At 36.0% G+C, this 26,129-nt stretch overlaps 4 protein-coding genes across 6 annotated transcripts; 3 read left to right on the top strand and 1 right to left on the bottom strand.

Moving 5' to 3' along the window:
- The first annotated feature begins 1,828 nt into the window (after positions 1 to 1,828).
- LOC103437818 (mini zinc finger protein 3-like) lies at positions 1,829 to 2,467 on the top strand. The gene has a single exon (XM_008376321.4). It carries the CDS (start codon positions 1,996 to 1,998, stop codon positions 2,290 to 2,292), a length of 297 nt encoding a protein of 98 aa, XP_008374543.1. The 5' UTR covers positions 1,829 to 1,995; the 3' UTR covers positions 2,293 to 2,467.
- Positions 2,468 to 11,304: 8,837 nt separating this feature from the next.
- Positions 11,305 to 14,383, top strand: LOC103437819 (probable arabinosyltransferase ARAD1). Its single transcript, XM_008376322.4, has 3 exons — positions 11,305 to 11,587; positions 11,774 to 13,068; positions 13,640 to 14,383. Exons 2-3 carry the CDS (start codon positions 12,091 to 12,093, stop codon positions 14,159 to 14,161), a joined length of 1,500 nt encoding a protein of 499 aa, XP_008374544.3. The 5' UTR covers positions 11,305 to 11,587; positions 11,774 to 12,090; the 3' UTR covers positions 14,162 to 14,383.
- Positions 14,384 to 16,778: 2,395 nt separating this feature from the next.
- Positions 16,779 to 20,903, bottom strand: LOC103437820 (uncharacterized). Of its 3 annotated transcripts, none has more exons than XM_008376323.4 (8): positions 20,784 to 20,903; positions 19,581 to 19,866; positions 19,083 to 19,154; positions 18,684 to 18,751; positions 18,272 to 18,428; positions 17,655 to 17,738; positions 17,483 to 17,572; positions 16,779 to 17,198 (listed from the first exon to the last, which is right to left on the bottom strand). In XM_008376323.4, exons 2-8 carry the CDS (start codon positions 19,845 to 19,847, stop codon positions 17,076 to 17,078), a joined length of 861 nt encoding a protein of 286 aa, XP_008374545.1. In that variant the 5' UTR covers positions 19,848 to 19,866; positions 20,784 to 20,903; the 3' UTR covers positions 16,779 to 17,075. The 3 variants fall into 3 exon arrangements, with proteins under 3 accessions (XP_008374545.1, XP_008374546.1, XP_008374547.1); XM_008376324.4 differs by lacking the exon at positions 20,784 to 20,903 and adding an exon at positions 20,081 to 20,231; XM_008376325.4 differs by lacking the exon at positions 20,784 to 20,903 and adding an exon at positions 19,989 to 20,158.
- A 3,224-nt stretch (positions 20,904 to 24,127) lies between these two features.
- LOC103437821 (protein EMBRYO DEFECTIVE 514-like) lies at positions 24,128 to 26,120 on the top strand. Its single transcript, XM_008376327.4, has 2 exons — positions 24,128 to 24,610; positions 25,683 to 26,120. Exons 1-2 carry the CDS (start codon positions 24,245 to 24,247, stop codon positions 26,001 to 26,003), a joined length of 687 nt encoding a protein of 228 aa, XP_008374549.1. The 5' UTR covers positions 24,128 to 24,244; the 3' UTR covers positions 26,004 to 26,120.
- The last annotated feature ends 9 nt before the right edge of the window (positions 26,121 to 26,129 follow it).

Genomic DNA, 26,129 nt, shown 5'->3' on the forward strand with positions numbered 1-26,129 from the left:
CTCACTAAAAGCTCGTTTGAAAGTGTTTTTAAAATGATTGAAAACGCTTTTGGTGAAATTGATTTTGGGTTCCAAAAAAACTTCATATACTTTATAGAAGAAGCACTAGATATGTGCTTCTTGCAGGAAGCAGTTCAAGTATTTTTTAGGATCCACTTAGATTTTTACTAAGGATTGGTTTCAAAAACATTTTCACCAAAAGCGTTTTCAGTCATTTTAAAAGCACTTCCAAAACGAACCATAATTTCATATACATTATTTGATAATTAAATGGTGATTTCAATTTTTTTGTTCACTTCAAATTTCATTTTTCTTACATATATTAGTACTTAACTTCAATTCAAAAGCTAAAATAAGTGTGCAAAAAGTGAAGAAATGTGTGCATAAACCATTTCATATTGGCAAAATGTAAAAAAAAAATTTATTTTTCTTGCATTAGTAGTTAACTTTAAATTAAGAATTGATTTTTTTTATTCGTTTAAGGGCAGATTTGGGGTTGCTGATTTTTTTTATTCGTTTAAGGGCAGATTTGGGGTTGCCTAATTTTTTTGAAAAGCAACTTCTTAATATAGTTGGGGCTAAAATTGTTTGGTAAACAAAAAATTAAGTGTTTTTTTTTATTTTTAAATTATGGGTCTAAAACAACAAAAAAGCCTCTACCAATGCTTCTAAAAAAAAAGATTTTTTATTTTTTATTTTTGATAAGAGGCAGGTAACCAGTACCAATTAATGAAGCTTTCTTATTGACAATCATACCCCATATCTTTCTTCTAAACCTGAAGCACCGTTTTTTGCTAAAAGCACTTTTAGCACTATAATTTACGAAGCACTTATCTACAACAAAAGCAATTTAAAAGAAAAAAAAAAGAACAACAATTCCAAACTCGCTCTCAATATCTGACAAAGACGGTTGAGATATCATTTCAACACCAATCTAGCTAGCTAAGGTTTTCATTTTAGGAACCAGATATTGTAGCTATTAGATCAAATTTTAATGGTTCAAATGCATTGATTAGTGGGGTCATCATGGTTGGTTGACATATAAGGACAAAAAAATTCTACTTTGAATTCCACTGTTTATTGACCACTATTGATACGAGAGAGAGACACGTTTACAGTACGGAGGAAACTTTTATATAGCCGTCCAAAAGAAATGGTTGCGATCTTGCAACCAAACTTCTCCAATCTTCTACTTTTATTTTATTTTATTTTGGCATATTGCATTATGAAAGTTGCGATCAATTTCTTTGTGACTTGTTACACAGTCATTAGCTGACAACGGGAATTCATGTCGATTGATAAAATCTTTGCTCTCTTAGTAAAACCCAAAAGGCACAGAAAATTCTCCTAGCTGGTGTTTTTACGACAAATGACAGTGTTAGTAAGTTAATTTGTAAAATGTTAAAAGAGAGAGATCAGAATGGAGATTGAACTCACACCAAAGTATATAGGCATTATTGATTTCACTACTACGATAAAGCATCAGCTGCAACAAAGGTTGCTTAATAGGTTTTGGGTTTGGCTCTTATAGATGAAGAGAGGTTTTAAGTTCGACTCTTATTGAATAAACGATGTTATCTATAATCAGGAGAATGAGTGGGATTAGCCTTACAATGAGTTAACAATAATGTGGTTCGATTCGCCTTTGGCGAAAATCAAACCTAAGAACTCTCACTTACGAATAAAAATAAATATCTTTAGACCGTAGCACTAATTTATTATGATGGTCTCATCATGTAAATTATCCAAAATTCCCACCACATAAATACATTTTTTATATAAAAATATTTTAAAAAATGTTCAAGACCCTAACCCATATAAATGTACCTGCCAGGTTTAGGGTTAGGCACCAAACGACCAATACAACGCCCCACGCACTCCCCTCTATCCTTGTTTGGATGATTAAAGTACTGAATTCATAGAGTACCGAATACCCCTTATTGAGCTCACAATCCAATTACATTAACACACAGGCGGATTAGGGTTTTCTGAAGCATGAAGAAGCGTCAAGTGGTGGTGAAACGAGATAGGTCGGAAAGGAACTCGAGTACTTCATCTTCAATGGTGAGAATTGTGAGGTATGGCGAGTGCCAGAAGAATCATGCTGCAAAATTAGGAGGGTATGCTATCGATGGATGTAGAGAATTCATGGCAAGTGGTGAGGAGGGGACAACTGAGGCTCTTACATGCGCTGCTTGTGGTTGCCACAGAAGTTTTCACAGAAAAGAAGTGGAAACTGAGGTTGTTTGTGAGTATTCTCCACCCAGTTCTTATCGCAAATGGTGTACTTAATAATCAAATTATTCGTGTGTATAGGGACAAAAAGGGTCTTTTGATTTCTGAAATTAACTGCTTGTGGATTGTTCTCGACTTGTATATCGATATTGTCAACAGATATTTGACTCTATATGGAGATAATTAATCAAACTTTTAATTTGATATTGTTCAAAAGAAATAATTCTCGACTGGTGTTGTGTACATGTTCTTGAGATATGGTTATGGCTTCAGAATTTAAGACATACATCATGCTTTGATTAAGTTTGAGTCTTTTATTTTCTATAAGATTTATTCATGGTTTCTGTTTTTTTCTTTGTTTTTCTTTGAATTTCTTTGAGAATTTATCGAAATGAAAATATCATAGTTCAACTATATATTGTTTGTTGACATATATATATACATCAAAATATACATCAAAACTAGAAGGGAAAGATGGGGAACTTCACCAATTTCCTACCAATATATTGATTGAAACTTCTTTTCAGGATAGGTGTATCAGAATAATTAATCTCCTACATCATCAATAGTTTAATTGTTTTTAGCTCCAAAACACTGATCATTTTTCTTTCATCATGAATATGTTTGAATATGTGATAACTTCTTAAAGGCCCACACATCCAATCAAGTATGTTATCAGCACATTAACCTATTTAAAATTTGTTCAACAAAGCTAAGCTTAAGAGAAATTATAATACTATAGTACCGTGGATTGTCCCTCCTCTCTACTTTTCGGTCAAGGTACACCTCGGCCCAATGCAAGCAAGGCGACTGTTTGGGATCTAAAAAAATTGGAGGCACCAAAAATATTAGGATGAGTTTTTGTTATATTCGTATAAATAGTAAACTGTTTAATTCATTATCAAAGTGTTTCTTTAGCAACAATGGTATTTTTTGCATTTAATTTGCGTGTTCAATCCCTCGTAATATCTCTCATTTCTTTATTTTTCAAAATTATTTAACAAACATAAGAGCCTTTTTCTTTTTTTCTACAGGCATCAAATTATTTCCCATTTATTTTTACTCTATATGTATATATTAAAAAGGAAAATAAAAATCCCCCTTTTAAAAAAATTAGTAAATAAACAGTGCCTGCTTTTAAAAAAAAAATTCAAAATTTAAGTTTTATTTCTTCATCTTACTAGTGATTCAATGCCAAAATTTTTCATGAATCATCAAATTAACATTCAATTCAAAACCTTGTCATCTTGGATTTTGCGACCATGCTGCCGCCAACAGGTATTAGTGTTTGTTTTGTATTTGAATTGAGCTTTGAATTTATAAATTAAAAAACTAAAAATCAATGAGGAATTGGTTTGGTTGATCAACGAAGAGAGAAGATGGAGCATGTTACTCCTCTTGGATTTGATTACTCAGCAAATAAGAATGAGCAATATGACAGTTGCAGACCCACTCATGCCTACAAGATAATTCAATTCTCATGCACAACACTTTGTACAACTTCAGCCACATAGCTGCTATAACAACTATCATTCATATAGCCAATGAGTTAGTTCTAATCTTAGCCGTTCATTACAAACGATAACATAAGAACAAATAAACCCATAAATTCAACATCTAAACAAAGTGTAATTTGCACAGATACTTATTTCTTTTGTACAATTCAAGGGTTTTGAGTGCTAGAAGGTATTCATCTCTCAATCTATATCTTCCAAAATTCAACATTTAAACAAAGTGTAATTTGCACAAATACTTATATCTTTTTTGCAATCTATAGGGTTTTGAGTGTTAGAAGGTATTCATCTCTCAATCTATAGCTGTCCAATTTATTTTGTTTTGACTTTCAATCTTGGCATCGTTTCTGTATGCAGTTATGCTCTCTAGATCGCATATGTTTTCTCCCCCTTTGCTGTAATCGTTTTTTAGTCCACGTATATTATTTTCTAATTCTGAGACTTTATCATTGTTAATAAAATTGATTAGTTTGTAAAAAGAATGTTTACAAAGGAGACCATTTAATAAATTTTGTGCATAAGCTTGACCACCTCTATTCTACAATTAATAAGCTAATTATTAGCTTGATAGCTCGTGAGTAGTGTATTGTATTTTTATTTTTTTTACAAACGATAGCATTAGTAGATTAAATTGCTAAATATTAGGGGGAAGAGAATAAGTGGGGATGAAACCGCACCAGAAAGCATATGCATTATTACATTATGCCACTACGGTAAAGTGTCATATGCAGTGTATTGCATATTTAACTATAAGGTTATCTGCAACTGATGAGTTGCCTTAATGGATAAAAAAAATTTCTTCAACTTCCTGCGTTTTGTTTGTAATAGAAAAAAATTCTATAACATTCTTAGGTAATTAATAAGACGACTTTAGGGCATGCAAGAAAGCTCTAAATGCTACTATTGAACATACGAAGACTTTAGGGCCTTAATTACGAGGGATCGATTAAACATGTATATCAACAAAACAAAAGAGCAAGTTAGATATCATATGCATGGCTGTAAAGAACTCCTTTTGATGAGATTTCTTTGGTTAGAACATTATTGAGTTCTACTAGTGCTACTGCTATAGATATTAAATCTCAACCGCATCACAAGATCATTCAGGACAGCAACAGAATCATGACTGCAATAGCTCTGATTAGATGTGGGTTGGGTCGTGTCCAATATCTAAACCATTTCATGATCAAGTAGTATTTAGAATATTCATCGATCGTTCGCTTATTGTTGCAATTTCTTTATTTTTTTTCTCACTTTTCCAATAATTTTATTTATTTATAAATTCCTAGTGTCCTACTATGTTGTGCACTTTCCTCATGACCTACAAGCAAATTGGATGGTGGCAAAACCTATCCAAATCCTCCATTTGATTTTGTCTCTAATCGTAGAGTGTTTGTTACATATTCTGGTGACCCAGCCCCATTATATTCTGAGAACATACATACATATAATATTCCAGTATGATCAGTAAGCATTAAACAATCCAAGCTTAGCTAGAACCAATATTATATATATATACACACACACACACAGCGCTTACCAAGCTCTCCGACATTATAGTATATTGCAAGACAAGGACCAATTGTGTAGTAATTTGCACTTTATGTTCTGTTAATTAATAAGCATAATGTGGTTGTAGTTGATTGATCATAATCGAGACCACTGTTACCTATATAAATGTCTAAATCGTAAAGAATTATTATTTGCGCAAAAAAAATTTGCCAAGTGTGTACGTAGTAAATTGCACTTTATGTTTTGTTTATAAGCATAACTCTTGTATTTGATATTGATACTCCAAATTAAATAGTCATTCTCCATTTTTCTCCAATCACAATTTCTCTTTTATTTTTATAAAAGAAGAGTTCATGCCAGATGACATTTTTAAAATCTCAATAACTCTTAACTCTCAAATCTTAAGCAACATTGTATGTGCATGGATCTCATACGAATACGTACTGACGTACAGCTACAGAAAAGTAGTATAAAATCAAATAACTAAGCTGTATTCTCAACATGCGCATTATTCAGTTTGGGATTTGGTGCTTCAAACCAATGCATATGGCTAGGCAATACAAGCATGCTGTCTGTTTTCCAATGGCAACAAAACAACAAAAAACTTTCTTGTGGTATGGGGAAAGGTTGCTCCTTTAAGACCGAAAGGTCACGGATTCAAATCGTGAAAACAATATTTTTGCAAAACAAAAATAAAACTATACATGATAGACATTTCTCTCTCTCCCCCCCCCCCTCTCTCCCCCAACGCTCGCAAAGCAGGATGCCTTATTGGCTTGGGGTCGCTCTTTTACTGATGGGATGGCACCATGCTTAACATATGGAGCTTTACGTGAGCTGGTCCAGTATGCTGTGTCCGTAAATTTCATAGCTGAATAGTAAATAACTACCCTTTATATAATGATTTCACCTTTATACATAGCAATGAACATATACGATTGCTGAGGGAGAAAAAGAAGAATATATAGATCATTTGCCATATAAAACATATAAATAGGTAACCAAAACATAACTCAATTTCCCATATATAAGTAAAGTTCCAACTAATTGAAAATTGGGAAGACATCATCACGCCTGTGAATTGCCGACTATTGGTCACCCAAGTTCGTGTCTATAAGCAAACACTTGTCGTATGAAGACTTGCTTTTGCTACGCTCCAGTGGGGCTCCTTAACCAAGTCACTGTCTAAGAGTCACGTATCACGTGATTACGTGTTATGGTAATATCGATTTATGTGTTATCAACCTGTGAGTTGATATGTACACGCTAACCCAAAAAAAAAAAAAAACTGAACACAACTCGATTGCCACCCTAAGATCCAAGTTCAAACTTATTGAAAATTTGAAAGTCATTTAACGAAAAACTCACACGTAACTTGTTATATCATATTTAGGACCTCCGTATTTAGATCTCGTATAAATACTCAGGGAACTTAAATATAATTATGTAATAGATGAAGGGGCAAATATGTAATAAGTGAGGAACCCTTATTCTATAAAATGACTCCTCACCCTTTCACATCCCCTCTCACATTACAGAGGTTCTCTCCCTCACAATCCTCTCAGAGAAATACAATATCAGTGTGGACGTAGCCCAAACATTAGAGTGAACCACGATACATCTTGTGTTATTTACTTTCATGCAAATTCATGGTCGTATTTACGTTGTTCCAAAACCCCTCCAGTTTTGTGCATCAACATAACTGTTTAACAATTGTCATGTCACTTATCAGATTCTCAAGAATATAGAGCCTTTAGCAAGAGGGATCCTCATTTTTCTAAAAAAATGAGAACACCTTCTTGATCTTAGATTAACTTTAATAAAATTGTGTAGCATATGATTTAATCTCAATCATACAATTTCTTTAAAATCAATCAAACGGTCAAGATGATGCTTTTTTTTTTTTTTTTTTTTTTTTTGAAACATAGAAATCCCGCTCGTAAAAGGACCCACTCAAGGATAAGTGAGTGACTGAGAGAGAGAGACACCAAACTCGTACTTGTAAAGTGACATCTGACCACACCCCGCAGACCTCATTCATATCATTTTGGGAGTGAATGATAAAAAACAAAATACATGAAGCTAGATTAGCTAATACCTGTAGCTAGCTAGAGTTTGGATTTATCAAGGGAAAGGGCAAATGGTAGGGATTCTCTGTCCACAAATCCAGTGGGGCCATACTTGGGCTCAACTTATGATGGGCCCCTGCAAAACCTTATCCCGAAGTTTTAAGCCCAATACCATGCTCTCATAGGCCCACCCACCATTTTTGGAGCCCAGTGAAAAAATGAGCCCGTCTTGCCCTTCAGCCGTCTCATGGGAAAAGACACAAAAGGGCCCACCCACCATATTATTTGTTTTGATTAATTATGAGAATTGTTATTAACACTTCAAAAATCTCATTTGACATTCTAAATTTTGTATTATTAGAAAGCAAAATACACTTGTGAGGAGTGTAGAATGAGATTTTTGGAGTGCTAATAACAATTCCCTTAATTATATGTGATATTGAATAAATGAAAATTAGAAAACAAATAAGTTTTTAAGTCTAATCCAATCATGTACCAAATAATGGACTGGGTTTAAGTCCAATTCAGTCTCATCCAGCTTAGTGTTTCGCCGAACAATAGATTGAGATATAAGCCTAATTAATTCATGAAAATTCAATCCTACCTCTAAGATTTAAAGGAAAACTAATGAAAATAGTTTGAAAATTTTGAGTTTTAACGATAAAGACAAAATAAAGGGTAAAGTGAATAGTACCATGATTAATTTTTTAGTATAAAAATATAATTTTTCGTTAAAATAAACAGTAACGAAAATTTTTCATTAAAGTTCTCAAGATTTCATCCTATCCAACTCACCAAACGGAACTTAATAGGCAAGAAAGGTTGGGATTTCCATTATTACAGCAGACGACATATAGTCCTGTCGTTTTGCTCTTATGTCGTGTGCTGGGTTCAGATAAGGTCAGATGCTCACATGGCTCTCAAATAAAACTCCTCCCGTTGGCCGGTCCCACTGAATATTTGGGTCCCACTATTTTGCATCCTACACTTTGGCACACCGTAGTTCTTGCCAACCCACCCTAGGATCTTGCCTTGCATCAATTCTTCCTTTATTCTCGACAAGGTCAAGGGGAGTCCTCATCAAAATGCACCAGGAGATGTAGCCAGACCTAATACCAAAGGGGATTGTGCAATTCACACACCCCTTTCTATTTTTCACATATTATTTTTATTTCTGGCCGTCAGATCAAATGAATTGAAGAAAATCAAACAACATAAATTAATAAGAGGTGTGTGAGAAGTAAAAAATGATGTGTGAATATCACACCCCTACCAAAAGCCATGCATGTTCTTCTGCCCAAAATGCCATGCCAAGTGCATTTGTGTTCCTCCTGGCTTCTACGGCAACAAAGCTGTGTGCCCTTGCTACAACAACTGGAAGATCCTGCTGGGAGGACCAAAAATGCCCTTGATCAACACTTTTGCTTAATCAAGTTGTACCAAAATAATCAAATATTAACTAAGTACCCAATTATATAAGTATTATTTTTCACGAAAAAAAGCTTGGAAGGAGGGGATGTTATTCTATTTCAGGATCAGAGCATACCATAAGTCTTTTTGAGAACTTACAAATTTTTACATGTCACCCACCAAAGAGGAGTTGCAAACAGCAAGACTCGACTAATCCTAGCGAAAAAGAATATATTTACCAACTCGACCAACCCTCGTTATTAGTGCTTCTTTGGGATATGAGTTGTTAAACATCCTCTCCAAATATGAGCGTTGACAGAGAATTTGGTTTTATTATGTTAATCAAATGAGATTATTCCATCTTCTTCTCTACCACAACTGCCGATTTGAAGTGCAATCCATGGTCAAAAGTCGCTTGACAAGTAAATAAAAAATTTGTAAGTCGCGTCAAGCATCGATGATTAAAAATTTACAAATCACAAATAACAAGTGTGATTAAAAAAGACGGCTAATATGATATAATTACACTGCCTCGTCAAGATTCTCAATTCTTAGTTAGGATTTTTTTTTTTTAATGGAAGACTGCCTACTAAATAAGTAATTGGCTAAGTTATTGCGACTCTCAAAGTCTTTGAGTGGGTTGTTCAAGAGTTGAAGTTTGTGGCTAATCCCAAGACTTTCCCCCTCTAATTGACGAGTTTTTCTCATGTAAATTGCATGGAATCAATCCTATCTTTTGCCATTGGTCACTTTCCTCCTTTCACCATTTCGATCTTCGATTGATGGGAGATGGTTTTATTCACATCTATGATGATTTTAACATTGAAAAAAAAAAAAAGATTATTTAATAAATGATAAAACCGCATCTAAAGATTTTCAATATTTTTCTAATTGTTCGTACATAAAAAATCTTACAAAAACTAAACACTCATATTTTTCACAAAAAAAAAAATACTTATGAACTCAATAAATGGTAGGATACTGCTATTCATGCACATTTTTTTTTTATCTTCTACACACTCATGCTAATTTTTGTCCACTAATCTTCTTCAGCCGAAAATTGAAAGGAGTGTTTGAGAGGTAAAAATAGGTATATGGATAGCACAACCCTAAATGGTAAGATCATTTCTCAATGACAATATATTTTCCCTAGGCTAAATAGCCAAAATGGTCCCTGAGATTTGCATAACTCATCACTTTGGTCCCTAACATTTCAAATCGATAAAAGTGGTCCCTGAGATTGTCCACCATTCATCATTTTGGTCCTTCCGTTAAAAACTCCGTTAAGTGTCCCAAACTCCGTTAAGTGTCCCGGAGCTCTTGGCCTGAAGTTTGGGCAATTTTCAAAGCTTCATAACTCAATTGTTTCTTAACCAAATTCGACCCATAATATATCAAAATGAAGATAGGAAAGTATAGAATAAGATTATACATATTTGGAAGCCCAATGGTTGTCTGAGATGACCGGAAAATAGCCTCAAAGTTGACTGGTCCGAGGGAAAATTGAAAACTAGCCGAAAACTGGGTAAACTTTAAACGTTCATAACTTCTTTAATATTCAACGAAATCAAGTGATTCAAAAACGAAAATCATAATTCTCAATGAGACGAAGGGAATGGTACATTTTTCGATGGCTAAATCGCTGTGGTTTGACCGAAAAACGGCTCGAAAGTGGCTGTCTTGGTCTCGAGTTAGCCACTTTCGATCCTGTAGTGACATAGTTGGCCAGAAAGAAAGGCGAACAAGAAATATTCTTTGAGCCTCGCTTTGAACCATACCTCACATTTTTCATACCCTATTGTATTTTCATCTTAGACCTCAATTGGCATTCGGACGATGAGAATGACTCATTTGTAGTTTTGACATTGCGCAATGTACCCACTGGTAGAAGCTTTCTCTTATCCAAGTGGTTCTGTCTCAACATCTTTTAGTAATTTACTATGATCTAATGATATTTTTCTTTACTTGAACGTGAGAGGTCTAGGTTCGAATCTCGTGAATGACAAATTCGATGCCAAATTAAGTTGTCAATTGTGTAGTTTAACCGAACTTTTCCCCTCCTTATATTGTACAAATATCAATGTACTAAAAAAATAGAATAAGTGATGGACAGGTGTCAATTTCTGAAATAAGCCATAGAAAGACTTAGATCTCTCCAATTGTATCCGTTAAATTTGGTATCAAATCCAACTTAAACTACTTTATTAGGCAACCAACTAAACGAAAATGATAATAATTTATTGCAATTTCTGACGGTCAGGAATTTAACACGCCATCACAAGAAATTTGAAGCATATTTTTCCGCAATGTCTTAAACAAGGGGCACTTTTTTGCAATTTTATTTGTCTAGATACTTCAAAATTTAGAATTTTATTTTGCATTCTAAATCTTTTATATTAAAAAAAAAAATACATGTGTAAGAAGAGCAAAATAAAACGCTAATAACAATGCTTATAATACAATACTATTTCTTTTACTGCTCACAGCAGAAGTGAACTTATTTCATTTAAGTTTCTCGACGTAATATGAAATCCTTTATTAATAGCCACGAGGACGAGCACACCATAGCACAACTCAAGAATCAATTCCCACGAGAATAAAGGTTTCATAAAGTCACGAGCTTTCTGTTCTCCATGTCATGAACAACCAAAAAGATTAATATAAAAGTATTATTTTCATGATTTATAGCTTACAAGAAAGGTTAAGAAATAATAATTATATGCTCATGGACTTTGTTCAAAGGTCCCTCTCTGTGTGTTAGCTGCCTCCTCCAAGCTTCGCCCCTTTTGCAGAAGTCTGAAAATATATATCTGCATGCTGTGGAGTTTCAGGACCCCAGTTCATCAGGTAACAATCTTTTTTCTTTTTCTAATCGACCCTTTTCGTGAAATCATGTTGCTGTAAAAACCCAGTTGAGAGATTTTATAAATTTGAATCCTTTCATGTTTTTCTGCTGCAATTTTTCATGTAGTTAAATTGCTTAAGAATCCAAATAATTAAGTATAATTAAGTATTTATTCACTGTGTGTGCAGATTTATCACTTTCTCAGTTGCTCTGGCTTTGATTTTAAGAGAGAGAGAGATTATGGTTTTTCGAGAAATTCAAGGTTTTATGTGTAGTAAGTTCTCAGAATATAGAGATTTATTTTCCTTGAATTGAATCTTGATGGTTGCTGTTCTTAGAGATTTTAGCGAGTGGCAATCGAGCTGCTGTGTTAAGGATCTGAGCTGAAAGGCATTGGTTTTTAGAAGAGTGGCATTGATTGCATTCCTTATTTTGTGTAATTGCAGTTGCTATCTTGTTCAATTTGCAAAATTTAGTAGAGTTTTAGTTGCCGGAAATTTCATCAATGTCGGAAAAGAGTAGGCTTCCATCGAAGTTTCTTTTCTACTTGATAACGATTTCATTGTTCCTTTTAATCTCTTCTTCTGTCTTCCTACTTCAGTATAGCAATACTTCCTTTACACCGAGTTCAGTGTTTAAGCTTATTCTTCTCAATGGCACGTCGGTGTACTTTGAGCCCCTTTTGAAAAGTAGGCAGAAAAACCTTCTTTTCCTCCCTTCTGAGGTTCCCCTAGTTGATGCTGGAATATCCACAACAATAAGTGAATTGGGATGTGAAAATTCCAATTCAAGCAAGAAGTTGGAGTCTTTAGGAAAAAAGAAAACGATTGCTTGTGACTCGACTCAGGCTCTCTTGAGGGTGTTTATGTATGAGTTGCCTTCAGAGTTTCACTTTGGGTTATTGGATTGGAAGGGTAAGGAGAATCAAACTTGGCCAAATGTCAAAAACCCGAGTCATATTCCAGCTTACCCAGGCGGCCTGAATTTACAGCACAGTATCGAATACTGGCTCACCCTTGATCTTCTATCATCAAGTCTTCCGACTGTGGTCAGACCGTGCACAGTAGTCAGGGTGCACAATTCAAGTCAAGCAGATGTTATTTTTGTGCCGTTCTTCGCATCTCTGAGTTACAACAGGCATTCTAAGCTTCGTGGAAAGGAGAAAGTAAGTGTGGACAAGAAGTTGCAGGAAGAGTTGGTGCAGTATTTGATGGGTCGGGATGAATGGAAAAGAAAGGGTGGGAAGGATCATTTAATAGTTGCTCACCATCCCAATAGCATGTTAGATGCAAGAAAGAAATTAGGCTCTGCAATGTTTGTGCTTGCGGATTTTGGAAGATACCCTGCTGAAATAGCAAATATTGAGAAGGACATAATTGCTCCTTACAGACATTTGGTGATGACTGTTCACAGCAGCAAATCAGCCTCATTCAATGAGCGTCCTATACTTTTATACTTCCGAGGAGCAATATACAGGAAAGATGTATGTTTTTCCTTCACTTACATACAGCCTTTTACATTATATTTGTTTTGAATGGGTTGATAAGGGTGCTAAATACATGATGAAATTTGATTCAATTAGCTCATGTTACTCCAAATTTGATCTCTGAATGAATTGCCTGGAAATTAGGAATTTTTTAAAAAGGGCTGTTTCATTAGCTTTATATTTTCAGTTTTCTGTGCCAAGTTGAAATAGAGGAGCAAACAATTTGTTTTAATACTAATGGAATTTTAGTGCGTAAACTAGTCCTCAATGCAGGGCTCTCCAGAACTGATTGCTAACTTGATATAGTATGTCAATGCATCTTAATTCCATACAAAGTGTTTGTATCGTGAGTCGTGATCAACGTGATCCATTTCATAATCCTACTTTGATTTATTCTGGTTTCTGATGCACTTTTATCATTGTTGCTGGCGCTTTGTTACCAAAAAGCTGGTCTTTTGTGGTACTTCCCTGCTTCCTTTACATTGTACACTAGATTATTTTAGTAATAATCAGTTTTATAATTGTCAATAATATCTTACTTGTGGTTTTCTTTACTGTACTAAACCAGGGAGGAAAAGTTCGACAGGAATTGTATTATCTTCTTAAAGATGAGAAAGATGTATACTTCACTTTTGGTAGCGTTCGAGGGAATGGTATTAACAAAGCAAGCCAAGGAATGGCCTCATCAAAGTTTTGCCTGAATCTTGCTGGTGATACCCCTTCCTCAAATCGCCTATTTGATGCCATCGCCAGCCATTGTGTTCCTGTGATAATTAGCGATGAGATTGAGCTACCATTTGAAGATTTCTTAGACTACTCACAGTTTTGCATATTTGTTCACTCAGCTGACGCTATTAAGAAGGGTTACCTACTGAATCTTCTTCGAGGAATCAAGCAGGAAACGTGGACCAAGATGTGGGAAAAGTTGAAGGAAGTTGTACATCATTTTGAATATCAGTATCCATCCCAGCCTGGTGATGCCGTTGATATGATATGGCAGGCAGTTGCTCATAAGAAAACCTCTATACAATTTAAATTTCACAGGAAGAAGAGATATGACAGGTCAACATCTGATATAAGAGCGAAATGACACTCGCCCGTATGAAAGAGTTTGAAATGTTAGTCACTAAGATCTCTTGACCTCATCGGGGAAACATCACGAGTTCGCTGAAGGTGGAGTACAAGAGAGGCACAGACTAAGACCTTGAGACATGTAAGGATTTTGTTTTTGACAGTATATATTTGTGCCATCGGTACTGATTGTAGTTGTAGTTTACGTAATAATTTTCAATCCAATTATTTCGTTTTTTCATTTTTCAACGAAGAATTAGTTCTATCGTCACGGCTACTATTCGTGAAATTTTGACTGTTTTGATGAAACTAAACAGAAAATGCAAAACTATTCACAACACAGAATCATAAAAGTCCTTTGCTTTTATAGAGAAAAATCAGAAATGCATGTAATCTGTGGGAGCCAGCATCATCATTCTCTCAAAGTATTCAGCTATTAGTTAGGACCTATGTTTATACAATACAGATGATGCTAGCTCGATGATCGGGTTTAAGCTGCAGTTCTTCAGCTCAACAAAAAACTTTCGACTAAAAAACAAACGAAAACATATAATTCTAACCAAATAGGATGCCCGCCACCCCGTTGAACCTTTCTGTATTAGTTACAGCCGTAAGAGCTGCTCCTTCTGCATGAAAATACTCTGTTGCCGGCTTCTTCTCCCCATTGCTAACCGCATCAGCATCCTGTCAACTTCTGTTGTGAATGGGGTCGGATCCTCTTCGAACTTTTCTTTTGTTTGACTGATTCGCATCGAATGTCATCGAAGGTGCAGGTGCCAAACTCATCTTAGCTTCCAAATCCTCTACAGCAACAGCCTTAAAAAGATGCAAGCTTTTAGGAAATGGCAAGTGCCCTTTGTCCCATCTCAGAGCCAAATCTCTGCTTCTTAAGCCGGAAACCTTTTCGGGTTGAAGAGCTAGAAACCCAATGCAAACAAGAAGAAGAAGAGCCCTTCTGTAAGCCAAAAACCCCATGCTTTTGAAGCTATCTGTGTTGGATAAGAGATTGAGTGGTAGTGTTTGTTATGGTTTCATTCCCTGTGAGAACAAGCCAAGGGAATGTCTTTTATGGGATTTGGAGGACTCTAAAGGCATAAAGCACAAAGGGAGGCCCCTCAGAAGAAGGGCAGGCAGAACATGTAGGGAAGATTTAGATTCATCTCAATCATAAGCAGCCTGCCACAGAAGCAATATATAAGGCTGTTTTAGAAGACTCTGACAGGTTTGAATCAAAAGTTAAGTTGGAACACTATCCTTGGGAAGCCAAGTATCTTTCTCTCTATCATTTGCCTACCTCTTTTTTACCAAACAAAGACCAGTTTTGTGCATCTTGAATGCTTTTCCAACATGCCACCTCATCTGACCATGCCGACGTGTAGAGTTCTTACGAGCTCCTCATCGCTTGAAAATCTTCGATCAGGCCGCCTAATCAAGCAGATGGTTCGATCAATATCACAAAAAGAGCGAATTCTCTATATTTCAGGAGAAAAACTTGGGTAAGGACACCTGATCACGTCATCTGTAAGACATCTCTCACAAAAGTATAGAATGATCGCACCTGGTCCAAGTTGATCCACCCAATGTAAAAAAATGCTCTAATGAAACAACACCGAAATTTCTATCGTATTTTTGTCTCATCCAGTCCCAGATCCCGAAAAATCTCTTAACACACCTTAACTATTTTGGTTGCTAGAAGCAAACACTGAACATGCAGGATGCAGCAGCCAGTTCCATATTTAGATAATAAATGCAGCAAAAAAAGCCATCAAAAGTAGAGATGTAGGAGTAATGGTGGGGAATAGAAATCCCTCCCACCAAAAAAAACACCCTAAATAACCAAACCAACCAACCAACGGCAAAGCTTTATGCAGCTTAACATGCTTTAAGCTAACAACTAGCTTTAGAATTCCAAGCTCTTTCCTCCATGCACCAAAAAATCCCAGTCTTTGTTTCTTGTGCTGAATGGAATTCCTTTTTGCTTTTCTTTCCCCTCTCTTTAAATTGCTTAGCCCTTAAAACCCTAATTCAAACTTTCAAAGAAATGCATTTTGTCCTTGCATATATGGCCTCCCCATCTCCTTTCTTTTTCTTCTTTATATATATCTCGCTTACCCACAAAGACCATTGTCCTTTTTTTTCCTTATGGTTGTAAACGTGAGTCAGATCAGTTAATTAGAGCATAGCTCTCAACCCTTTGAACGTGAGTTTGAATTTCTTTTCTCGTAGATTTGAATAGTCTAGAATATCGTTTTGAAATAGAAACGGAAAGAAACAAAATCGATGAGGAGGTGGACTGGTCATGGTCCAAGCTGGACGTGAGCTTTGAGAGCTGTATTAAAGCAAAAGAATTTGAATGGAACGTTTGCTTTCCAAAATCATCCTTCACCATCACATTTAACTTTTACAACTGCAACACAAGGTGATAGGGTTTTCTTGAACAATCACACTTCAAGAAAGCATTGGTGTGTGATGCATCTAAAAACTTGAAATCCCAAATCATCATATTCCAACGGCTTCAACTAGCGCTTTCCTCACTCAGAGTGCCGAGAGCAAAGCAAACTAGCCGTTCACGCAGTCTGGTCTAGTGCGCGACTCCAAAACCAGAAAACATAAAACAAGGTTACATAAGAACAGGATGCTAAAACACGATGCATGTAAAGTTGATGTTTTAGTTTGCAACTACAATCAGTAGAAATACAGCTCTTTCGACAGCAGTTTACCGTGCAGCAGAACTGCCGCGGTGATAACAAAGGTTATGTACAAAACACGAGCTTGTAGAGTATGTAAAATAATTCGATTACAGGTACACGACAGTCAGAAAGCTAAAGCCTTCTGATCTTCCTCTTTAATGCTAATAGCATAAACAGAAACAACACGCTCATATTTCGAGTTCTTCACCGAAGTAGAACATTGCCATAGTTGACGACATCATATCATTGAATTGGCTCCTGATGGGGAGTCACTGCAGGTCCCGGAGCTATTGTGAACTGCAAACCCCTGCGTTGCCCTGCCTGCAGCATAAATGCAACCTCAGTTGCCGCAAGTGCTGCTGCTTCCTGGATCAACAGTAACATATGAACAAATTAGCACGAAATTAAAAAGAACATATAAAAATTTGCATTTACAATCATCTGCCGACCAAGAGAGCTTCTGGTAAATGGCAAACAAAAGTTGTCCAAGGACATGATTCCTACTTTCTTTTAGCGCAGTGGGAAGCATGCCAAAGCCCGTTCAAGCTTCGTTATGTAACCAAGCCCAGAGATGATATCTCATATCACCAAGGATATATAAAAAGTGATTATTCTTGGGTTTCTCCAAGACAGCAGAGCCAAGAACTAACCTGTCTTTGCCTTCGACGTTGTAATATGCTGATGGCCCAAGCCATAATGTAGCATGGGAGAAGAAAACCAGCAGCCCGGAGCAAGAAAAGCTGTTAACAATTGATCATTTAGTTAGATAGTGCAACAATCTGAAATGTTATAAGAAACATCCAACATGCTTATGGCACTTACAGAAAAAAAGGTGGATGCATCATCATCATCCCCGTCACCATTGGGAAGGGTCAACGCATGCCTCAAGAGGAGAAGAGCCATTAACTGCCGAGGAACAATAGAGGAGAAAATAGAAATTAGGTTAAATTTTCTTATTCAACTGAGATTAGAGCATGTTGCTAAGGTTTAAACTGTGAATGCGCATAGCAACAAGTTGCAAGGCCCAGAACAGAACCTGCAACTAGTTACACCAGTTCAGAATGACTAGAGAGAAAAGGTGTACTAAGAAAATAGAGTTGTACGTAAAATATAAAGTTAAATATAAGGGATATTCTTTAGGAAAGTGATATTCACACACCCATTTTACCTCTCACACACCCTTGTTTTGGCAATTGATCTCTTCAATTCATTCGATCAGATGGCCGAAAATTGAGAGGGGTGTGTGGGAAGTAAAAATGGGTATGTGGATAGCACTACCCTATTCTTTATAGCTGACAAAAGCATCAGCTAGGTTGTCCTCAATGTGTGATAAGATCCATAAATCAAAATCAGAACAAAAATGAGATGACAGTATGCCATTCCAACATGCCCTACTATAGAAAAACAACACATCAGTAATGGTGGTAACTATGGCTTACAATTAGAGCAGCAGAGCGGCAAAAGGCTGCTCCACTAGCATTTGTGTCAGCATACTCATCATATTCAGCCTCTAGAAAGTGGCGTTCAGCCGCTGCCATTGCTAATAGTCGAGGATCACGCAAATCCAAAGGAGTACCAGAGATTGTCCAACCATCACTGTCAGGCAGATCCAAGAAGCAAAACAACAAAAGATCAAAACAGATAAGAGTCATAGATAAAGCTGTATGTTGTATTGACCTGAAGAATGGTAATGCAATGATACGGGTGGGGATAAAGAAATACACAAAAACAAGCAAAGTCCTTATCACATCTAGCCAAAGCTAATTTAAAAAACCAAAAGATAAAACGAGAAAAGAATCCTTAGTAACAACATGAACAAGTTTGTAAAGCATATGTAAAATTTAAACTTGCCTGATGTCAATTGTGGTATCTTCAGACGGAGGGGGAGGTGGTGGGGCAGTATAACCATGTTGGTATGGCTGTAAATCAGGAAACTTTTCGTAAAAGTCCACTCAATAACTTGCAACTCACGAATGGAATAAATTCATAATAACCAATTGAAATGACCTAACAGCAAATGCTCACATGATGTTACTATATTACGCGGATGCATCATCATAATTTATTGATAAAAACCAAATATCTTTCTCATAATACAACATTGAATTTCATGCTTTCCAGAAAACAAAGGCATGACTAAGATAGCTTCAAACAAAGTGAAGTTGCTTACTTGTATGAACGGAACAAATTCTCTACTTAAAAAAACATAAAAAATGACAATTGCAGTTGGCAAGGATTCTAGAAATTTACCTGATGACAAATTTCACAAATTATATCTCCCTTCTCATTGCACCATCGCTGGACACACTTCCTATGAGCAAACTGGACCAAAAAAAAAAGAAGAAAGAAATCATTGGCATTAGTTATCAATATATAATTATGAGCATGATTCCAAAGTTCAAACAATTAGTATGCAGTAAAAACTTCATATATAGCTATAAGATCTCTCCATATAATTAAACCATAAACAAAAAGGGACTTCAAGAGCACAAACTGATTTGAGCATATAGCTGACACTGCCTAACTGCGGTGGAGAATATATTTTGAACAAAGTCACTAACAACAATCGTATTTAAACACCAAGAGTATCCTACTTCAAGAAATTCTCTATTGTAAATGTTCACATATTTAAGTAATTAGGGTCAATGGAATTAAACGAGTGACAACCCTCCCCCACAGCCCCCTCCAAAAAATATATCCAAAATTTCTTGTTTAAAGATATGGATAGATATCAATAGATAAACGTACTTTTAAGCTGCCACTGCAAGAACAGGGGACCTCCAAATTCTTAACGCTATCTTCTTCCTGGCAAATGCGACATTCAACCGTCTGAATCAGAGGCTCTTCTTCTTCAGATACAGTCTTCTCCCCCACTCCCTTAACATCAATGGCACAAGTGGGTAGCTCAGCAGAGTGGGAGCATGAACCCTCTACAGAAGATCCTGGGGTCTCACTCCCTTGCAAGCTTTCAGGTTTTGTGAAGTGGTCAACACACAACACCAGGTGATCACCCATTCGCACTCAAATTAAAGCTCTTGCATCCACAACACAGAGAAAGAAAAAAATCAATCATTCAACACAATCTCCTTCAAAATACAATAAGATACACCAAATTGAAAGTTAGAAATGTTAAAAAAAGTCACGATTATGGGTTACATTGATCATGGAAGAAAAAAGAAGTCCTGCATAGAAGTGCATAAAAATTTAAGAAATCGGATCTTAAATCCTATTTCTTTCAGTATCTAGACCTAGAAGAACGAATGGCGAGGCATTGACCCAGACAATAGTGTTTTAATCGAACTTCTCTACTATCCTCCTCAGTTCTACTGGAAACCAAGCCGAAAGCAATGCGTTCAAATTTCTACAACAGCTCGAAATTACCCTGCATTCGAAATATCTACAACAAAAAGGCAGGCAACCAAACATTAAAGCTTCAAACTTTCCGAAACTACCCTGCATTCGATCGATTTCAGCCGCGTGTTCGGATGCTAGTAAGAACATAACACAAAAGGCCAAACAAAAGGCAAATAAATCAAACAATGTAACATTGTATACTATTAAACCGATACAGCACGATCAATGCTCCATTGATCCCATAATTTTCCAAAATAACTTAGGCAATAAGAAAGCCGAGAAAAAGGAATCACCTCCTTTCTCAGCTACCAAACAAAAAATCCCACACTTTGCCGAATCCCTAACCCACCAAAATCCCCAAACTTCCCCTACCCATATCGACACCCGAATTCCACCAAACATACCGATTCGATTCAATCGCCGATCCATGTACCCTAAAAATTCACAACCCAGATCGAAATGCAACAACTTTATGATTCTCACAACCGAAAATTGAAGAATCTACCCGAAAAATGTATTGTAAAAATCCAGAAAACGGAATTTATAAGAAATTTAAACAAATTGGGGAAAAAAAGAAGAATCAAAACTCGAAAGTACCTCTGAAAAGACCTGGAATTTGAGCTGTAGAAACTCTGAGAAATTCTTCTCTTGTGAAAATGTCTTGGCTTTTAACCTTTTGCTTTTCCACGAGAGTGAAACAAAAAGTTTAATTTAATTTAATTTAATTTAATTTCTAAGGCATCCAGGTTCGGATTCAACGAGCCTAGGTTCGGTAACGTCCATCCAAAGCTAGGGTCAGAATCCCCTGTGGATTCTGTACCAAATGAAGGGTTTCAGTTCATCTTGACCGTTGAGTGAGACATGAGTGTGAGTTGGACGGTGCAGATGTACCCCGCTGTCCGCACCAGATTTAGCGCTTGTTTCAACAGTAACGGTCACGGATGTGTGTCTGCATGATGTAATAATTTTTTACCCCGTGGAAAAAGAAAAAAAAAATTATGTATTCCAAAAACACGGTTCGATACTCACGTATTATATAATTAGTGTATGAGTTTGAATAGGATTCTTTCCTAATCCTCTTTTTGGGATTCGGATGATCAATTAATCGTGTTTGATTATCGTATATCGTGTGGTTATAAATTATTTTTAATTTTAAATTTTAAATTGAATATAAATATTATCTAACGAAAATTTATTGTACGATATACGATGAACGAACATGATTGATTGATCTGTGAATCCCCACAAAAAAGATCCGGAGAAGATTGTTGTCCGTATGAGTTCGTGTTCTCGGAAATTTTTCTTAGGGAAAGAATAGTATAATGCCATGTCATGAAAAGAAAATCTAAACCAATTTATTTTGTTTCTTTATTTTATTGGATAATTTTTCTTTTTTATTGTTTACGTGAAGCTTGTTTACTAATCAAAAATACAATTTTGTCAAGTATATTTGTTTTTAATGACTTTGACCCTGAATTTCTTTTTTAATGTTTTTATAGGAGATGTAAATGTTTTTATTTGAATTTAATAAAATTTACCCTTCGACAAAATATATATATATATATATATATTTTTTTTTTGTATGTATATAAAATAATCATGCAGTTTGTTGGGCAGATTATTTTTAAAGTTATATGGTAGGTAACCATTTCCAACAAAAGAAACCAGTTTTAAGTTTCACTAGAAATCTCGAGTTCAATTCTATCTCTCCTTGAATATTGCTCGTAAATAAAAACAGAAACAAACATATAAAAAACTCTTAGTAGAAGATGAAAACAAGCATTGAACGGTTCATGAACATATGAGACTCTCCTAGAAACACCACTTATCATTACTTGACCTTTTACAATGTTGAAACAATTGTGCAAATTTTGTGATCCCTTTATCCTTTCTTGTCACTTCCAATGAAAGATTTAGAGCAAGTCCACCCCTGAAGACTTTGTGCCAGCACTCAGCGCATTTATCCACTCAAGTGAACAGTAATAGACCCCAATAAACAGTAATAGGTCAAAACATCTCCACCCCTAAAAATACGCTGGCACCAGCCTATCTAATATTATATTATTTTATTCATATCAATTAATATTTTATCATTTAATTTATTTTTTATTTTTTCTTCTTTCTTCCTTTCCCTTTCCGGTCCTTTCTTTATCATTTATTTTTTCTGCCTTCTTCTTTCTTCCTTTCCGCAAGACCTCGACACCCAGGGCTTCAACCTTCACCGCACGATCGCGGAGCTCAACCTGGACCACCTCAACAAGGTGTTCGTGGCCGTCGGGTTTCTGAAGCAGGACTCGGACAAGATCCAGAAGACGCAAGAGCACACGAACTCCCTGCTGTGAATGGAGTACAGGAAGACGAAGCGGCCGGTGGCGTTCACGAGGTCGACGGGAGACGGCCTCCAGTTCAACCTTCCTTCGGACACCATGCTAGCGTCACCATGGCATCAGATAGGCCGGTCCCAAGGTCTGTTGATTTTAGGCCGACCTGTGGACTAGCATGGGCTGGGTGCCAGTCAATTGGGTCGGCTGGAGCAAATTCATTGGGTCCTGGCCTATTTTTTCGGCTGGGTGCTGGGCAAAAAGTCCTCCAGTGGACTTGCTCTTAGGGAAACATTACACTAAACATATACTAAAAAAATATCAAACAATAATTGCTTTTGAAAGAAGCACTTTTACTCGTACGTTTTTTTATTTTATTTTACATTTTTTTTGGCTTGAAGAGTATTACAAACAGGGCGAAATTTTTATTAAAAGTCGAAGTTCTTCAGTTGGAAGTTTTTTTAGGAAGCACCTCACATGTGCTTTTCCGAAAAACAATTATACGACCTAGAAGAACTTCTATGCTTTTTATGCAAAATGCATGCAATCAAAAATGTATTCAGGGCTTAAAAATGCTTTTAAAATGATTGAGATTGCTTTCGATGAGAGTATTTTTGGAACCAAGTCTTAGTAAAAATGCAAGTAAATTTTGATAAAAGCACTTGAAGTGCTTTTTGAACTAAAAAACACTTTCAGTCATTTTAAAAACACTTATAACCCTTTTGGAAGGAAACATAAACAAAGGCCCTTACGTATTGTAACTGCTTAGTACTTATTCTGTTTTTTTAATAAAAAAATTTGTAATCAATTTTATTCAAGCAATGTTGTAACAAAGGTCTAAAATATCGGTATTATCCCGATATTTCCATCAAAATTTCCGTGTTTTTGGACTACCGATATTTCCTATATCATCGATATTTTAGACATTTATAGGAACTATATATGGTACTAAGTCACTTATGTATCTTACCATGCAATGTATGAAGTGTAAAATATTGTACTAATTCATTATATATAAATGATTATGGTGTGTTTAAACTTCTTTCATTAATTACTACATATTTTCTACACTCACAATGTTTGTCAGCTCGCAATATAATCAACTTAAATCAGTTAAATCCATCATGCAATGCAATTTCTTCTAATTTTTTTTGTGATAAACTAATAGATAATTGACTAAACAAACATCCTGCAAAGTTTCAATAAAAATTTCCAAGTTTTTCTTACAATTTATGTGGTTTTTATTCAATTTTTATCGATATCGATAATATCCCGATATTTCCATCGAAATTTCCGTGTTTTTGAACTACCGATATTTCCGACATCATCGATATTTTAGACCTTGATTGTAACTAACATATGATAAATTATTAAGAGAGAAATTCAAACACAAGTACATAGCAATATCATACAACATTTTACACGCCACATCTCTAATAGAGGTAGAATCCACATATATTGATGAGTTATACTCTATTAAAAAAGCGGTAAAAATATAATACAAAAAATATATTAAGCGTAACATTACTCAGTTTTAAGTATTTTATATGTTATTATAATTATTTTTCACAAAGAAAAAGAGGAAATATAATAACCGGGTTGCCCAACGGAATATGAAATTATTGCGCGAACCGGATTCCACCTCAAAAGAGAGAGGTTACCGAATACTATCTTCCCATATATAAGCAACCCAAAATCCTAGGGTTTTGCCTTCGCACACAATCACAGTCACACAGTATGGCAGAGAAACTCCCCGAAACTGAAGCCGCCGCCCCTGCCACCGCTGCCGCCGCTGATGACATGGACCTAGAAACTTCAGAGCCCGCTGCGGCCCAAAATCCGGACGAGGTCGAAGCTGCTGACGGGGAGGCTGAGGCGAACTCGAAGCGGGTGAGGGACGAGGAGGGGAGTGAAGAAAACGATGCAAAGAAGACGAAAGTGGAGAAGTCGCCGGAGGAAGAACGGTTTGAGAAGAAGTTTGAGGAAGGAGAGAAGTCGGGTCCGGTCAGCTTGGGTCCGAAGAGTTTTGGGTCGTCGGTGGAGATGTTCGACTACTTCTACAAGTTCCTCCATTACTGGCCTACTGATCTCAATGTCAATAAGGTACCGAAACAACTCTATGAATTTGTTTTTAATCTTTGAGCTCTGTTTTTAATATGCTGAAAGTTAAAGATTGGAACTTTTTGTTAGTGGATAGCAATAGAATGTATGATTTATTTAATTTGGTGTTTTTTAATTGGATTAATTTGGTTTTGGGTTGTTTGCTTTCCTCTGTTTGGTTGATCATCAACTGCTGCGGGTTTGGTGTATTACCCACTTTTACAAATCCATTAAAATCTTTCAAATTGAATACACCCCCCTTAATCAGTAAAGTCGGAGTTGTTATGTTTGATTTATTCAATCCGATTGCTAGAAATATAGGAGGGGAAGAACATATGATACAAAAATCACTTCCACGGAAAATATTGGTTTCGAGTTGAATGTTATGTTTTGAATTTGAGCGAGTATTATCATTTATGCGTTTGAAGATCTAATTTAAGCGTGAATGTGAATTCTGTTAGAATTTGGTAGGAAGCTCGAACATGGTAGTTCTTTGGTCTTTTGCTACATTAAGAATCTGTTCATAGCATTCTGGATTTGAATTGAATGTTATGTTTTGAATTTGAGTGAGTATTATCATTTATGCGTTTGAAGATCTAGTTTAAGTGTGAATGTGAATTCTATTAGAATTTCGTAGGAAGCTCAAACTTGGTAGTTCTTTGGTCTTTGCTACAATAAGAATCTGCTCACAGCTTTCTGGATTCGAGTTGAATGTTATGTTTTGAATTTGAGTGCGTATTATTCATTTATGCTTTTGAAGATCTAATTCAAGCGTGAATGTGATTTCTCTTAGAATTTGGTAGGAAGCTCGTTCGTGGTAGTTCTTTGGTCTTTGCTACATTAAACCTAGAATCTGTTCACATCATTCTGTATTTGAGTTCATAGAGTTGAGTTATGCTTACACAACGAGATCAGCTTTAGATTTTTCAACTAAAACGCGGTTAATTTTGTAAGATTTGTGTGAATTGGTTGTGATTGCGGCATATAGTGCTTTGATTTTGAGTTCGCTGCCCTACGTTATATCTCTTGTTATTGGATGATTTTTTTATTTTTGAAATTCATGTTATATTTGCAGTATGAATATCTGGTTTTGCTGGACTTGCTTAAGAAGGGTCATGCCGAGCCTGATAAGAAGATTGGCGGTGGGGTCCAGGCTTTCCAAGTTCGGATCCATCCCTTGTATAAAAGCAGGTGCTTCTTCCTCATTAGGGAAGATGAAGTTGTTGATGATTTTAGCTTCAGGAAGTGTGTGGACCACATACTTCCCTTGCCTGAGAACATGAAAGCAAACGCTGAAGCCAATAAAGTCTTAGGTGGCAAGGGCGGCAGGGGTGGTGGCGGTGGTGGTGGAAGAGGAGGCTGGCGTGGTCGTGGAAGGGGTAAGCCGAGAAACTGAAATGTAGTCTCTAGTTTCCCGTTGCTCGCGTTTGTGTTTAGCAAAGTTTCAAAGAAGAAAAATTATGGACCTGGTTATGATTACTTCTATTTTATTGAAGCTAAAACAGTTTGTGTCTATCCAAAT

This window comes from Malus domestica, chromosome 06 (genome assembly GCF_042453785.1).
Source record: "Malus domestica chromosome 06, GDT2T_hap1".
Classification (NCBI taxonomy): Eukaryota; Viridiplantae; Streptophyta; class Magnoliopsida; order Rosales; family Rosaceae; genus Malus; species Malus domestica.

What these genes read in the sequence shown, in the direction of transcription:
- LOC103437818 (XM_008376321.4), top strand. Translation starts at nt 1,996, where the DNA reads ATGAAGAAGCGTCAAGTGGTGGTGAAACGAGATAGGTCGGAAAGGAAC.
- LOC103437819 (XM_008376322.4), top strand. Translation starts at nt 12,091, where the DNA reads ATGTCGGAAAAGAGTAGGCTTCCATCGAAGTTTCTTTTCTACTTGATA. An exon ending in GAGCAATATACAGGAAAGAT is followed by an intron (nt 13,069 to 13,639) that starts GTATGTTTTTCC and finishes GTACTAAACCAG; the next exon opens with GGAGGAAAAGTTCGACAGGA.
- LOC103437820 (XM_008376323.4), bottom strand. Translation starts at nt 19,847, where the DNA reads ATGGGTGATCACCTGGTGTTGTGTGTTGACCACTTCACAAAACCTGAA. An exon ending in GATACCACAATTGACATCAG is followed by an intron (nt 18,429 to 18,683) that starts GCAAGTTTAAAT and finishes TCTGCCTGACAG; the next exon opens with TGATGGTTGGACAATCTCTG. An exon ending in ATGCATCCACCTTTTTTTCT is followed by an intron (nt 17,573 to 17,654) that starts GTAAGTGCCATA and finishes AATTGTTAACAG; the next exon opens with CTTTTCTTGCTCCGGGCTGC.
- LOC103437821 (XM_008376327.4), top strand. Translation starts at nt 24,245, where the DNA reads ATGGCAGAGAAACTCCCCGAAACTGAAGCCGCCGCCCCTGCCACCGCT. An exon ending in CTGATCTCAATGTCAATAAG is followed by an intron (nt 24,611 to 25,682) that starts GTACCGAAACAA and finishes TTATATTTGCAG; the next exon opens with TATGAATATCTGGTTTTGCT.